At 37.2% G+C, this 17,061-nt stretch overlaps 1 protein-coding gene across 3 annotated transcripts in view; it reads right to left on the reverse strand.

The window, feature by feature from the left end:
* The window catches only part of TAF4B (TATA-box binding protein associated factor 4b), a 179,573-nt gene that overhangs the window by 52,490 nt on the left and 110,022 nt on the right, over window positions 1-17,061 (reverse strand). The window contains exon 15 of one of the 3 annotated variants that reach the window (XM_049620317.1): window positions 790-3,330. The exons of 1 other annotated variant lie outside the window; for it this stretch is intronic. In XM_049620317.1, coding sequence (XP_049476274.1) covers window positions 3,163-3,330 — 168 coding nt within the window. In that variant the 3' untranslated portion in view covers window positions 790-3,162. Of the gene's footprint in view, window positions 1-789; window positions 3,331-17,061 lie in introns of those variants that run through there. One more of the 3 variants, XM_049620319.1, reaches the window with a different exon arrangement.

The following is a 17,061-nucleotide window of genomic DNA, read 5'->3' on the forward strand; positions in this document are numbered from 1 at the left end:
TTGCTGCAACTATGACATATGACATACTTGGTATAAATGGCCTTAATTCTTTTTTTTTTTTTTTTTAATGTTTATTTATTTTTGAGACAGAGAGAGACAGAGCATGAATGGGGGAGGGTCAGAGAGAGAGGGAGACACAGAATCGGAAGCAGGCTCCAGGCTCTGGGCCATCATCAGCCCAGAGCCCCACGCGGGGCTCGAACTCACGGACCGCGAGATCGTGACCTGAGCTGAAGTCGGACGCCCAACCGACTGAGCCACCCAGGCTCCCCATAAATGGCCTTAATTCTAAATAAAGTGTTGCCAAAATTCTAATGAAACAAAATTTAACTCAAATGCAGGATTTAAGAAATATAGGCTTTAAAAGAATGTTAAATGTTGATCTTATTTTTAAGAGAAGGTCTTAAAAGATACTCATGGAGGAAACAATTTAGATCAATCAGTTGGCAAGCCTGGGTGGCTCAGTCAGTTAAGCATCCAACTTTGGCTCAGGTTGTGATCTCACGGCTCATGAATTCGAGCCCCGTGCCAGGCTCTGTGCGGATAGCTCAGAGCCTGGAGACTGCTTCAGATTCTGTGTCTCCCTCTCTCTCTGTTCCTCCCCCACTCACACTTTGTCTCTCCCTCTTTCAAAAATACACATTAAAAAAAAAAAATTAAAAGATCAGTCATATTAAAAGTAAATGGGTGAAATATGGGTGAATTTTATATATAAAATATGCCTCAATAAAGTTGCTTAAAAAAAAAACAAACAAACAGGTAAGAGAATGTCCAGTACTTTACTCTTTTACTGTTCATCACCCAAGATAAATATTTACTTGAAGGCAGAGGGTCACAAACGTCAATACTTGAAGGGTTCAGACAAGGGAAGGTAAATTTATGCCCCCACATCTAAAGTGAACAGGCACTGGATGGCTCCAGTGGATTACCATACACAAGGAGGTACCTAATGATTCCAGATCTTCTGATTTTTCAAAGGAGGTGGAAATATAGATTTTTGTAAATTAAAACACGGGAAACACTGTATGAGTCGCAGAGAATGCCTTTATAGATCAAATCTACCCCAAGGCCACCATTTTGCAAACTGAGCAGAAGAATACTTTGGATACACTGTACTTGTTCTTTTGTAAGATATACTTCACGACACAAATTTTAAAAATGTATATTAAAAATAAGGTTTGAAAAATATTTTAGAAAACTGATGGGCCAAGAAAAGCTTTTGTAATGAATATGTTTAGCTTTCTTTGTGAGTCAAATAGCATGCAAATTTACAACTATTCCAAAGACAGTGGTAATAGTAACTTGGGATTTGAAGTGAGGTTCTGGAACCCAAATGCTGATACTCCAAAGTAACAATCCTAGCCAAGAAAGATCCATTGCCCAGCAGGTAAGACCCACTGCCCAGCCCCCAGGTGTGGAGGCTTACTACTAAAGATACTGGTTTTCAAAGTCAGTAACTGAGCAAAATTATTCGTATAATAAAATAATTATTTTAATGAAGTATTTGAAATAATTTTAAACATTTATACACAAATATGGGAATATGCTGCACTTTACAAAAAAATAAAGCTAAGCATTTAAATATACAAAAACAACTTTAGGTATAGATGTCTTCTGAAAGTTTCTCTTTTAACATATACATAATTTATAGCATTTTACATAACTTGCTGAAACAAAAATGGCCAATTTAACATTTATTACAGTATAGAACATGGCCACAACAGTCCCAATGGGAAGAACAGGATAAGGAGTAACATACCAGAGGTGTGTTCTTTTCCCCCTGAATTCTTTTTCTAAGAAGCACAGCTTTCCCATTTTTAAAAAATCTTCTTGGAGGATTTACTTGTTCTTTCTGTATGGGATTCTAAATACAGCTATTATTTTTCACCAACTACATGCCACAAAGGCGGAATTAAAAGAAAGAAAGGAGGGTTTGCTTTACAAAACATCAGCTTCCTCCTCAGCTGGGGGGAAAAAAAAATATATATATATATGTATATATATTGCTCCTCATAATACATTTAGAGCCAAGATCTCCAACAATGAAATGCTGACATTACCTTTTGAGTATAGAATCCAAAATGGAGTCCTATTGTTAAAAATTTCTAATCATCGATTAGGATTTTGTAAATGCAACAAGATGCTTAAAACTTGCGGTAATGAAAAGGATTTTAGAAAACTATCCTTCTTGAGATTTAAAACAATACACAAAACAAAAAATAACGACTTCCTTTTGAGATACTGTACATTTGAAAATGTTTGATACATTTTCCTTTTTTGGTTGGGCTGTGATTTTGTCCTGTCAACAAAACGTGTACCGTTGCTCTGGAGTTCCAATCCCACCACTGGAATGGAGGGCGCATGTGCAGCACGGTTCCTATTCTGAGGTTCCACTCTCATTTTCCCCTCCTCAGTTTGAATGCAGTGCCCCAACATTCTTTTCAGTACTTCCCACCTTTTCCACTTTTCAGTGAGGTATATCAGCAGCTTCCATTTTAAAGTTTCCCTGACAAGGATGTCCCCTCACTTGGTATCAGAAGCAGCATATGGTGACGACCCAGAGAGGAGCCACCTTTGTGGGGACAGGCACAAACTATCCCCATCTGTCTCCGTTTTGACAACACTGGGACTCGGCTGACCAAAGTCACTACAGACGCTGTGGCTTGTCACCTGGAACTACAGAAGGTGACTATCACAATTAGCTAAGCAACTTCTGATCCCAGCCTAGAAAACCTAACACTTTGAGACAAGTTCAGCAGAGGATGAAATATAATCTTGGAAAGTCGGGACTCTTCCTTTCTTTCCCCTGCATCGTAATGCAGGCTGTGTTAGGGAAAGACACCTCGCCTACAGTCCAGCAAATGAAGCAGGTGGTAACAAACAGGGCCTTAACTTGCTGTAATTAAATCCACAGGTAGGCAGAAGCCTATGTCTGTGTGAACTGTATTTCATAACCAATTTCCAGAAGACAAAGTTGAATTCTAGTCATTAAGAACCCCGTGGGATGTGTGAGTAAGATTTAATAAAAGTTTATAACTGTAAACAATGATCTTCCCTATTGGTGATTATTTTCCAGAAACTGAAATTTCAGGAGAGTGCAACAATGCTCTTTATGTCTTCTTTGGCAGTAAACAGCAAGGATCTGGATGGAGACTGGAGTGGTCACTTCAGAAGGGCAAGGTACAGAGCTCGAGAATACTTCATCTCTCTTTCCTGTTCCATACAGAATATCAAGTCCCTGAGACAGATTCTTGTGATTCTTGGACGAAGCAACTGCTTGGTGGCTGTCAGGCTGGATGTCCCAGAAGCAAGAAGATTGTCTTTTAAGCCCTAAACAGAATAGAGAAAAAAGTTTAAAGTAACCAATCTTTCATAGAGGGAAAAACTGTCTTCAGCATGGAAGAGCTACTAGCCTCTGGCCACTGAGTTAGGTGCTGGAGAGAATACAGTAACGCAGCAGGCTCAACCCTGTCCCCAGCAGCCCCATCTCTTGGGGAAGGCCAACTGCCCCCACACCTCATTCAATCTTTCTCTCTCACCTGGACCAGGGCCACAGCCTCTTAACTGATTTCTCCACTTCCAGGCTCTACTTCACTCCATTCTTTGCTGTGCATTGAAGGCCGGACTTTCTTCTTTAAAGGTCTTAGACAAAAGTTTCGGGATTGATGGATGTGGTCATTATTTCAATTGCAGCGATGATTTCATAGGTATATGTATATATAAAAATCTATCAGACTGAATACTTGAAATGTGTGCTGCCTTTTGTATGTCGATTATAAAAATAAAAGAAAAAGCCTTACATGATTCAGGTCCTACCATTCTGTGGTTCAAAAATCTTCAATGGCTCCCCCACCCTGTCCAGACTAGCTACCTGAGCACTTGTTATGACAGCTATGTTAAATCACTTCCCACACATGATCTCTTTTCTTTCATGTAACATTGCAACAAGTTACATGGGTGCTGCCTCCATTTATCAAATGAGAATACTGAGCTTAGATAGGTTAAGCGACCTGTTCAGAGTCACACAGCAAAACTGAACCAGGACTCAATTTCTAAGTTGATCTAAAGTGAGTGCTCTTATGGCAATGCAAGCTGGTGCAGCACTCTGGAGAACAGTATGGAGGTTCCTCAAAAAACTAAAAACAGAACTACCATAGGACCTAGCAATTGTACTACTAGGCATTTATCCACGGAATACAGGTGTGCCGTTTTGAAGGGACACATGCACCCCCATGTTTATAGCAGCATTATCAACAATTGCCAAAGTATGGAAAGAGCCCAAATGTCTATCGATGGATGAATGGATAAAAAAAAATGTGGTATATATATACAATGGAGTATAATTCGGCAATCAAAAAGAATGCAATCTTGCCATTTGCAACTACGTGGACGGAACCGGAGGGTATTATGCTAAGTGAAATTAGTCAGTCAGAGAAAGACAAAAATCATAGGACTTGACTCATATGAGGATTTAAGAGACAAAACAGATGAACATAAGGGAAGGGAAACAAAAATAATATAAAACAGGGAGGGGGACAAAACAGAACAGACTCATAAATATGGAGAACAAACGGAGGGTTATGGGAGGGGTTATGGGGAGGAGGGGATAGGATAAATGGGTAAGGGGCACTAAGGAATCTACTCCTGAAATCACTATTGCACTATATGCGAACTAATTTGGATGTAAATTTAAAAAAAAAACAAACTTAAAAATAAATAAAATAAATAAAAAAATAAAGTGAGTGCTCTTAGTTATTACTGTGTTATATTATCTACCAAATCAGGTACAAACTCATCACATGGCTTCCCTGCAGGCTCACTTCCCACTGTTCCTTTACAAAAACAAAGGCTGGAAGAAGAAACGAAAAATAACAGAATTCTTAAAGGATAATTTTGTCAAGGTGAAATCCTTTATTCTCTCATTCTTTTTTTTTTAACCATACTTTGTTCCCAAAAACATCTTGATAGGGTTGTCGACCCTCCTTTCACCCTCCAAAAGACTTATATTTATATTTCCGTAACATAGGAGGCAAATCTTCTGGTTCTGTAACTATCCTTTTATAACCATCGAATTTTGATTATTCCCTCTACATTTTTGTTTTGTTTCGATGGAGGAGAAAGAAATCCTCTTTAAGGAATACACTTTGGTCAAAACAAGTCAACTTAATTCTATGCATGTTCACAGAATGACTGAGGGGCACTTTACCTGATGGTCAAACAAAATCTCCTTAAGAGATGCTTTGCAGTTTTGAGGGAATATGACAGCACAATCACATTTCTATACTTTCATAAGGTTAAACATGTTCAAAAGGATCCATGGAACAAATTTTGGAAAGTCGACATGTTTAAAAAGGATGAAAACTTTACTCTTGGCTGCACAATTGCCTGGCTATTTGTCCTGGAGCCAAGCTATGGGACAGCCAGTCTTTCACCACTTCTGCAAGGTTCTCAGTAATGAATGCGCATACAAGTGTCTGCCTCTGTGACTTTCACTAAAGCATGGCAGTCAAGCACTAGCACATTCCTCTTCCCGTTACCACTTAGACGTGGTATAATATAGATGTAATCCTAACCACTGTGAATTATCACCATCACAATATTTTCCTAAGGGTTTTGCAGAATGGACCTGCCAACTGAGCTTTAGAAAACTGGATAAAAAACACACATTAGGAAGAGAGTTAATAAAACATGTCATGGGCAGTGAGTGGCAATTTTGCTGTATATAGGAGTTATCTGTTTAAACTATAGTACATTTAAATAGAGGCATTTTCTTAGCCAAAAATTAGATATAATATGCTAAAGCTGAATCGATAGTTGTTTACAAACGTTTCCTATTAAGAGTTTGCCTAAAATCAATCACCTAATGTTTTATATGAATTTTGAAATGTAAATGGCTAGATGGATACACAATGTCTTGGCAAATGTAAATACCCAGAAATATGTCACATGTCCACTGAAAGACATGTATGAGAATGTTTAGTACTATTATTTGTAATAGACCTAAACAAGAAACCATCCAAATGCCCATTAAGGATAAATTGTGGAATACTTACACAAATGGAAAACTACACAGCAGTAACAAACTGAGTAACATAGATGAATATCACAAAAATGAAAGGATCCAAACACAACAAAATATAGTCTGATTCCATTTCTATAAAGTTCAAAGCTACAGAAGTCAGTACAATGATTCCCCTTAGGGGAGAGGAGTAGTGGCCAGAAAGAGATAGGGCAGGGTTATCTGGGGTTCCGGTGACGTTCTCTGTCTTGACTGGAGTATTGTCTACATGGGTGTGTTTGTGCTGTGAAAATTCAGTGAGCTTTGATTTGTGTGCTTTTCTGCATCAATGTTATACTTTAATTAAAAAATTAAAATGCTCAAAAAAACACCCCACAAACCCTTGTCCAGGTAGGAAATAAAAAAGAGAGCAAAGAGGGAAAAAGAGGAAAGAAATAAGGCAAAAATGTTAAACAGAAAAAAATTTTTAAAACTGAATCATCTGGGTAAAGAACAAAGGGGTCACAGTTCATGCTTGTCAACCCTAAAGGATTCAGGAGAAAGAGCCATATTACAGCTGCCAGCACAGGGTTGAAAAGAAGGTCATTCCAACAGGATGTAGCAGAAGGCCTGAGGCAATGTTATAAATGAAACAAACCCCAAGGGACATTCAGTAACCCAACAGAAATGTCTTTCATAATTCACAACTTTACAAAGGTGATAGCATCCTCTTCCCCCAAATAGTGACACACTTCGAAAGTCAATCTTTCTTGAACATGGATACAAAAATATAGCATTTTTATTCCTATGCCTATGCTTTGGGGATGTCTACAGTCTGACTTGTCACTTTCACAATGACCTGGGCAGAATAATCAGCTCTCAATTATCCATGGTCAAGAAAGTGGATCGTGCACAGCTAACTTAAAGCTATAAAAAAACTCAAACCTGCCTTTTCACCAACATCTTTAATTTTCTCTTACCTCACTAAGTTTCTTCTCCCACCTCACCAAGTCTAGGACTGATTTCTGGTCACATTACATTATTAATGCCAAAGAACACTAAGGTGGTTACGAGATCAGAATTTGTATGAAGGAAAAAGAAGACCCTTGCTGATAATGTATTAATTATTTCTGATATAGGGTGTTTTCCCAACCAACTTTCTACATGAGGATATTCCGTAACTTGGATTCTTCACATGGATGAAAATCAGGTATTGAAATGAAAGAGAAAGATCAAAGAAAATGAAAGAAATAATACACTTATTACCAAGTGCACAACAGATGTTCTTGAAATCATAATCAAAACTAAATGTTCACACACTCTACCACTGCTAGGTCAATTAAGTTATTAGCCTTCACTAATTTGTTCAATTATATCACTAAACAAAGTTTCTTATTTTTGTGGAACTCTTCTCTAATAAGAAAAAACTGAACACTATAAGTTACCAATTTCAGAGAAATAACACTGTTTTTAAAATGACACTAAGTATTTGGGTGCCTCGGTGGCTTAGTCGGTTAAGTGTCCAACTTCGGCTCAGGTCATGATCTCATGGTTTGTGAGTTTGAGCCCCAGGTCGGGCTCTGTGCTGACAACTCAGAGCCTGGAGCCTGCTTCGGATTCTGTCTCTCTCTCTCTCTCTCAATCTCTCTCTCTCTCTCTCTCTCTCTGCCCCTCCCCTACTCACACTCTGCCTTTCTCTCTCTCTCAAAAACAAACATTACAAAACATTTTTTTTAAATGACACTAAGTATTTAAAAATAACCAGTTATCCAAATTTTTATTCCCTCAACTTACTGGAGTGGGTGCTGTGAAGTGAAACCTTTCAAAGTTTGTCTCACTTTTTTTTCCATATTTTCCTCAATTCTATTCCTGCTATATTAACTGAAAAGCAGAAATCACATTTTTATGAGTTCAGGGGCTTCGTGAATCCTGCTGAAGTTCTCAGTGACTTCACGTGGGCCTCTGTTTCGAAAAGCTGCCATCCAAGGCAACTGAGCTTCCTGCCAGCTCACACACGGATGCAGCTGACAAGTTCCCTGGGTTACTGGACACTTAAAGATATACAGGAGGATTGAACAGTGGTGAGCCCTGGTTGTCTCCTCCATTAGCAACCTCAGACAAATTACTTAAATTCTCTGTGCCTCAGTTTCCTAATCTGCAACACAGGAAGAGTAACAGTAATTATCTCATAGGGTTGTCTTGGGGATTAAATGAGAACAGTGCCTGGCATGCAGTATACATTCTGTAAATGCTGATCCTTCTTATAATAAATTAATTCATTATAATAAATTAATTCATTAGTCAGTTTAGAGGTTTGAAGGTTTATAAACAGGAAACAGTATAATTCGAGTTCCAGATCTTTCCTGACATCCCGTAGTTAAGTGTAATTATGATAAACATCCTGCCAAGTCCTACCTAACTTAAAGAAACAATTTCTCTTGCCACATTTACTTTAGTCCTCTCAGTGAAATCTTTGGGTTTTAGTGGAGCTCTCAGTGCCTAAAGCTAACAAGTAGATTAATGGACATTTCAGACATGCGGTGGATGGACAAAGGATATATCCCAGGACAGGAAGTTTTCCATAAGCTCCTCCAATCAAATAGTGGAGGAGCTTGATGCTCTACAGACCCAACCAAGCTTATCAATATTGTTTCCAGAAGCTAACATCAACTTCTTCCATTCTATTCCCTGGATCAGAAGACTGACAAAACACAATGTATCCCTGAATCTTAATAATTAACTAGGAACAAAAATTGGACATTTTTAATACAGGCAAAGATTCATTACATTTCTCAGGCTCTGCCCCCGATTTTATGCTAATCCCAAGTACCATGGCAGCTCTTAAGGTGATGACTCAGGTCTTAAACTTCAGGGAGGAAACAAGAAACAGACATGGGCACAGGGGGTACAATGAAGATCTGGCTCTAGAAAAAGAAATTGAACATCTCCTAAGTCTTAGAAACAAGAATAAAAAAAAAGTATCCTGGCCTTGCGTAACAAGAATGCCTGGCCTTGTGTAATAAGAACACGAAAAATCTATATTCAAAAGACCTGAGCTTCTAGGCCTTAAAGGCAGCATAGAGGGGGGGAAAAAAAGCTCAACTTCGAGATTGAGCGCCCTCTGCTGGTCAACAAGAGGAACTTTTGACGCAACAGATCTCTAGCTTTTACCACCTTCATTTTACTCAAGGTATTTCAGAATATTAGCAACTCTACATACATGTTATCTTCTGCCCTAGAATTGTTACTTCTAAGTGTCTGTGTTTCAACAGTCTTTTACAGACTTCATGTTTCTTAAAGTTTCATTAGCAGAAATTTCAAAAAAGATGCAACAATATTAAGAAAACTTTTATATTATCAGCCTTTGATTTTTAGCTGTTTAGGGAAAAGGATAATTTCATTATTTTTTATGGTGTTATTATTTCACAAAGTGTATTTCAGCAGGTGTATGAGAATTACCTGAAACCAAAACCTGCAGATCTCCAAGTCAAATTCTCATATCAATACTGATTTCATCTCTGAGGTTTGGATACAACAGTATGCATTTTTAACAAATACCATAGATGATTTTTCTCAGTAAAGTTTGGGAACAAGTGGTATAAGCGAATTTTAGCTTCTCTAACAGACATAACATTTTGAAGACTAATTGAAATGGCTAATTTGTGAATTTTTTCTAGTTGAACCCCAGCTATTTTAAACAAAGGAAAAATTGTGAAAAATACAAAAGCACTGCAAAATATAGAAATAATATGTCTTTAAACAGACTGCTGTGACATGTAATTGTGAGCTTTGAGTTCTAATTCTAGTTGTGTAATTATGAGAGTTACAAAGACAATTCTGGTTCTTCTGTGCTAGTGACAATCCCCCGTCTTTATCTCCAAAAGAATGCTTCCCTAAATTCTAGACTTCACTGTTTAATTTCCTAATGAACTCTCAGACTGAATGTATCCTATATTCAACTTGTTTCAAATCAGTGTCCTCTTATTTCTCCTCCTCTTTCTTATTTATTTATTTTTAAATGTTTATTTTTGAGAGAGAGAGAGACACAGAGCACAAGCTAGGAGGGGCAGAGAGACAGGGAGACACAGAATCAGAAGCAGGATCCAGGCTCTGAGCTGTCAGCACAGCTGAACCCACAAACTGCGAGATCGTGACCTGAGCTGAAGTCAGATGCCCAAATGACTGAGCCACCCAGGCGCCCCATCCTCTTTCTTATTTAAAGTAATGGTAATACCATTCACCTCCAAAGGCCAAGCCAGGAAACTGGGTGTCATCCTTAACTCTTTCTCCCTCTACATTCCATCTGTCACTTATCAGTTCTACCTCCTAACAATTTCCAAACCATCTACTTCTTCCTACATTTTCACTCCCATTATCTTTTGCCTAGGTTACTTCCAACAACCTTCCTAACTTTCCTAGTTCCAGTATTAATATTGCTCATATTGGAGTGGGAATGATCTTTCTAAAATAATAACCAGATAATGCTGTTTTCCTGCTCAAAATGCTCCAATGGCTAAAAATCTATAGGACCCAGTCCAAGTATCCAACCATGACCTATACAGTCATCCAGGAACATACCAAAGCCTCTCCCCAGTCTCATCTCTCATTCCTTTCTTCCTGTCCCAAACTACTGTGCATGCCACAATATTATTTTCCTCTTTGCTCCAGACAGTTAATTCGCTCCTCCTTAACTCATTTCCAATTTCTCTGTCCTATCCTTGTATCACATCACCCCACTAAGTTCCTTAAAACTCAGTTCAGGTACATGTTTCCCTAGTGCTCCAAACCCAAACTATCCTAGGTCTGGACCAGGTACAAGTCCTACTTCAGAAGTACTCTGAATTTCATTCTATCATCACATGCATTCAGCACAATGCAATTACCTCTTTAACTTTCTCACTCACTAGAAGGGAAGGATTTTGTAGCTGGGAATATTTTAACACAGTGTTTGGCACTTAGCTGATATCCATTCAGCATCTGCAGTACAATCATGTGTCTAAGTGTCACCCAATAACATTGTTTATGTGAATTAACAATGGCTTTAAAATCAAGATGCTGCTGTCATTCTTAACTTTAAGCCAAATAATCTGAGAGACAAATGTAAAGTCCCTTGATGGCTTGTTCCTAAGCATTACCCAGCCTTCTAACAATTCATCTCACCCACTCATCCCCACCAAGCTGCTCCTGGATCAAATTGCTTAAAAGGTTATTTTTAGTCACTCTTTCAAACAGCAAAAAAGTGCTTCAGCCCACCAAGTAACACAATACACAGGAACAGTATAGACAACCAAATAAACAGTCAACTCTGAAAAGCAGTAACTTTCCTCTTAATACTAGTAATTTTCTTTAACCTTTAATTAAGACACTTACAAAGTCCTCTCAAAAACTATGTCCAAAGATAAGCTTTACCTATTATTTTATGATGAAAACTTCAAACGACTGCCAGTTAACTGTTTTTTTTTTTTTTTCTTTCAGAACCAGCTTTGATTTTATTCTTGGAGGATTTAAATGTTAAGAAAAGCTAATGGGGTACCTGAGTGGCTTGGTCCATTAAGTGTCCCACTCTGGCTCAGGTTGTGATCTCACAATTTGTGAGTTCAAGCCCCACATCCGGCTCTGTGGTGACTGCTCAGAACCTGAAGCCTGCTTCAGATTCTGTGTCTTTCTCTCTCTCTCTCTCTGCCCCTCCCCTGCTCACACTCTGTCTGCCTCTCGCTTAAAAATAAACATTTAAAAAAGAAGAAGAAAAGAAAAGCTACAATATCAGTAAAGGCTGTTGTGCCTCACAGCTAAAGTAAATTTACCAATATATTTAAGTTTTAACAGTAGCTTTACTTAAAACTCTAGTACTTCTAGAGCTGGGGAGCTGCACAGGACTGATGGAAAATGGTATTACAAAATAGAAATTTAAACGGGAAAAATAAAAGAGCACTACAGATGGTAAATATAAAAGAACTATTTTTATTTATCAACTCTTTAAAAGACTATGACCAAGTAATAACAATGTACTAGAGTTTAAAACATATGTAGAAGTATAAAAAGCACAAAGGACGGGGGAATTTGTATAATGGAATCACATAGTTAAAAGGTTTTCATATCCTTTTTATAATTTTTTTAATTATTTAAAAAATGTTTATCTTTGAGAGAGAGAGCACAAGTGAGGGAGGGATGTAGAGGGGGTTACAGAGGATCTGAAATGGGCTCTGAGCTGACAGCAGCAAGCCCGACTCGGGTCTGAACCAATGAACTGAGAGACCATGACCTGAGCCAAAGTCAATTGCTCAACCCACTAAGCCACCCAGGTGCACCCCCCTCCCCCTTTTTAAAAGTAGGCTTCATGCCCAGCATGGAGTCCAACATGGGGCTTGAACTCATGACCCTGAGATCAAGACCTGGGCTGAGATCAAGAGTTGGACACTTAACCAACTGAGCCACCCAGGTGCCCCAAGATTTTCACATCTTATGTGAAGTGGTATTAATCCAAGGTTGAGTGCAGACAGTTAAGGATACATACTATACTATTAAAAAAATAAAAGAGTAGTATAGCTTTTTAACTATACTTAATGGCAGAGGATACAGAACATGACACTAAAATACTACATAATTAACTCAAAAGATGACTAGAAAGGAGAAACAAAACAACAGAGGGAACAAATAGAAAATAAATGACAAGATGGTAGACCCATATCCAATCACAGTGAAATTATATTAAATGTAAATGGACTAAACACTCCAAATAAATTTCCTTAAAAATTTTTCTTTAATTTTTACTTTATTTTCAAGAGCAAGAGAGACAGAGCACGAGCAGGGGAGGGCAGAGAGAGGGAGACACAGAATCCGAGGTAGGCTCCAGGCTCTGAGCTTGTCCTCACAGAGCCCAATGTGGGGCTTGAACTCATGAACTGCGAGATCATGACCTGAGCCTAAGTCGGATGCTTAACCAACTGAGTCACACAGGTGCCCCTCCAAATACATTTACTGGCTGGACACAAATCCCAAACTCAATTATATGCTATTCATAAAAGACCGGCTTTAAATCAACACAGAGGGGCGCCTGGGTGGCTCAGTCGGTTAAGCATCCAACTTCAGCTTGGGTCATGATCTCATGGTTCGTGGGTTTGAGCCCCGGGTTGGGCTCTGTGCTGACAGCATGGCGCCTGGAGCCCTCTTCGAGTTCTGTGTCTCTCCCTCTCTCTCTGCCCCTTCGCTGCCTGCACTCTCATTCTCTCTCTCTCTTGCTCTCGAAAATGAATAAACATTAAAAATAATAATAAAAAATAAAAATAAATCAAGACACAGATAGGCTGGAAATAGAAGGATAGAAAAAGATAAACCATGCAAATATTAAGCATAATAGTATTTGGTATGGCTATAATAATATTAAAGTAAGGCTTTAAGACAATGAATATCAACAGAAATAGAATAATTTCACAATGACAAAAGAGGGAAATCCATCAGACAGACATACTGTGTTTACAACAAATAAAAGACCATCAAAAAAAAGAAGCAAAAATTGACAAGTAGAAATAGACAAATGCACAACCATAGTTTAAAAAAAAGAGAAAACTTACAAACTTCTTTCAGCAACCAAAGGAACAAGCAGTCAAAAAAAAAAAAACAAACAAACAAACAAACAAAAAAAAACTGGTAAGGATATAGAAGACTTAATAGACACTTCACTCACCACTAAAGAAAACACATCCTTCTCAAGTGCACAGAGAATATTCCTTAAGATAAACCATATACGAGGACAGATCTCAATACATTTAACAGGATTGAAATCACAGAATATGTCTTCTAACAATAATGAAAACACCAAATATTTGGAATTAAACAACACATTTCTAAACAGTCTGTATTTCAAAGAAGATGACAAAAGGGAAATTAGGAAATATATTTGAACTTAACAATAATAAAAACACAACATACTCAACATATCAGAGATTTTCTGCTTTAGCTTTACTCCCACAAACTAACAGAAATTTATAACATTTAGTGTTTTTATTAGAATAAAAAGTTATACCCAAACTTCACCTCAAGAAGCTGGAAAAAGAAAATATTAAACACCATGGTAGTAGAAGAAAGGGAATAATAGGAGCGAAAATCAGTGAAATAGGAAATGGACATTTTTGGGGAGGAACCATAAGTTAATTTTCGGAAAAGACTGATCAAATGTATGGACCCTTATCTAGACTGATCAGGAAGAAAGACAACACATAAATTATCAATATCAGGAATGAAAGAAAAAATATCACCACAGATATTAAAAGATAACGACAAGATAAGATAATTTTACGTGAATGACTTTAACAACCTAGATGAGTACAAAAATTCTTTGAGAAACACAATGTTCAAATATTAATACACATAAAAAGAAAAAAACCTAGTATTGAGATGGGCTTACATAGAAAACTTGAGGACCGGATGGCTTCATTGGTAAAAGCTATCAAACATTTAAGGAAGAAATACGACCTATATTAGGCAAACACTTAAAAAAAAAAAAAAAAAAAAAGGAGGAAGAGCATTGGCATAACTCAAACAAAAACTAATAAGGACATTACAACAAAATGAAATTCTAGAACAATGTCATTTATGAACATAGATCCAAAAAAACTAAACAAAATGAATGAACAGCAAACAGAATCTAGTAACATATATAATTGATTTTATATTATGACCAACTCAGATTATCTCAGGATTTAAAAACAAATATAAATTACCAAATTAAAAGAATAAAGGAGAAAACTCATATGATAATCAGACAAATTCACACATGCCTTGGCAAAATTCAATACGAACCATCATAAAAACTCTTTAGTCAACTAGGAAGAGAAGAATTTCCTCAATGAAAAACCTACAGCCAATATTATACTTAAAGGTTAAATACTGAATGTTTTTTGCCCAAGATCAGAAACAAGGCAAGGATGTCCATTCTTACCATTTCTATTCAACACAGTACTGGGGATGTTAGCTAGTGTTCTAAGGCAAGAAAAAATAAGGGAGAAGCATAAAGACTGAAAAGAAAGAAGTACTCTAAGGGAGCATGGGTGGCTCAGTTGGTTGAGCATCTGACTTCAGCTTAGGTCATGATTCTCCTGGTTTGTGAGTTCAAGCCCCACACTGGACTCTGGTGTTGACAACTCAAAGTCTGGAGCCTGTTTCGGTTTCTGTGTCTCCCTCTCTCTCTCTCTCTGCCCCTCCCCCTCTCGCACTCTGTCTCTCCTCTCTCAAAAATAAATAAACATTTAAAAAAATTAAAGAAAAAAAAGAAAAGAAAGAAGTACTCTACTTTGATTTGTAAACAACGTTGATTGTTTAGCAAATCTTAAGAAATTTATACCAAAAATGATCAGAAAAATTAAGTAAATTTAGCAGATCAGAGGATACAAGATTTGATACATTAGCAACAAACTGGAAAGTATAATTAAAAAAATACTATTTTGGGGGTGCCTGGATGGCTCAGTTGGTTACGTGACCGACTCTTGATTTTGGCTCATGTCATGATCTCATGGTTTGTGAGTTCAAGCCCCGTGCTGGGCTCTATGCCAGTGGCTGGGAGGCTGCCTGGGATTCTCTTCCTCCCCTCTTGCTGCCCCTCCCCCCCAATAAATAAATATAAAAGAAAAATACCACTTTGGGGGGTGCCTGGGTGGCTCAGTCACATAAGGTCTAACTCTTAATTTCAGCTCAGGTCATGAGCTAATGGTTTGTGAGATCGAGCCCTATGTGGGATCTGCACTGACAGCACAGAGACTGCTTGGGTCTGTCTGTCTGTCTCTCTCAAAATAAATAAATAAACTTAAAAAAAAGGAAAAAAAAACATTTTGGGGTGCCTAGCTGACACAGTTGGAGGAGTGTGCAACTCTTGATCTTGGGGTCGTAAGTTTGAGCCCCAGGCTGGGTGCAGAGATTACTTAAATAAATATCTAAAAATAATACCATTTCAATAGCATCAAGAAAATATCTATGTATAAACATAATGAAAGACTTCTAAATAGAAAGTTAAAACACTGCAGGGAGAAATTAAAGATGACAGAAATAAATGGAAGGATATATGACACTCACATGGCCTCAATATCATTAAGATGTAAGTTCTGTAAACTGATCTACAGATTCAATGCCATCCTAATAAATATCTATACATTTTTGTAAGAATGACAGGATGATTCTGAAATTCATATGAAAATGCCAAGGACCCAGACAGAACAGCCAAAAACAACCTTGAAAAGGGACAAAGTTGGAGGATTTGATTATCTGATTTCAAAATTATTACAGTAAGTAAGAGACTGTGGTATTGGCATAAGTATAGCAAAACAGATCAACAGGATAAAGTATGAATATGCATTTCTACATATACATACAGTTAATTGGTTTTAAATATAAGTCATGATAAATGGAGAAAGTCTTTTCAATAAATGGGATGGAGTAACAAGATATCTATATATAAAAAAATTAGCCTCAACCCCTAAAACTTCAGATCAGACATAGAAATTAAATTACAAAGATCAAACACTTTAAAAAACGTAAGAAGATCAAACACTTAAAATGTAAAATGTAAAGCTACTAGGGAAAAATCTGTGAAGCTATTGGTACACAATTTTTTTTTAGGATATAGAAAGCAGTAAGTCTAAAAGAAAAATGATAAAAATGATAAATTACACTTTGTCAAAGTTAAGACCTCCTGTTCCTCCAAAAGACACCATCATGGAAATAAAAGTACACTGCTAAGGGAATGTGAAATGGCACAACCATTTGAAAAACTGTTTAGAGTTCCTTATAAAGTTAAACACACATTTATCTTATGATTCAACAGTTGCATTCCTAGTTAACTAAGAGAAATGAAAATGTTATGTCCACAAAATGACTTTTACAAGGATGTTCATAGCAGCTTTATTTGTACCTGCCAAAAATTAGAAAGAACGCAAGAGTTCAATGAATAAAGAAATTATGGAGCATTTATACAATGGAATACTACTCAGCACTAAAAAGGAATGTTACTACTAATATGTGCAATGTGAGTAAGTCTCAAAAACATAAATGTGGAATGAAAATTTAAAGACAAA

The sequence above is a fragment of the Panthera uncia genome (genome assembly GCF_023721935.1).
Source record: "Panthera uncia isolate 11264 chromosome D3 unlocalized genomic scaffold, Puncia_PCG_1.0 HiC_scaffold_8, whole genome shotgun sequence".
NCBI classification, from domain to species: domain Eukaryota; kingdom Metazoa; phylum Chordata; class Mammalia; order Carnivora; family Felidae; genus Panthera; species Panthera uncia.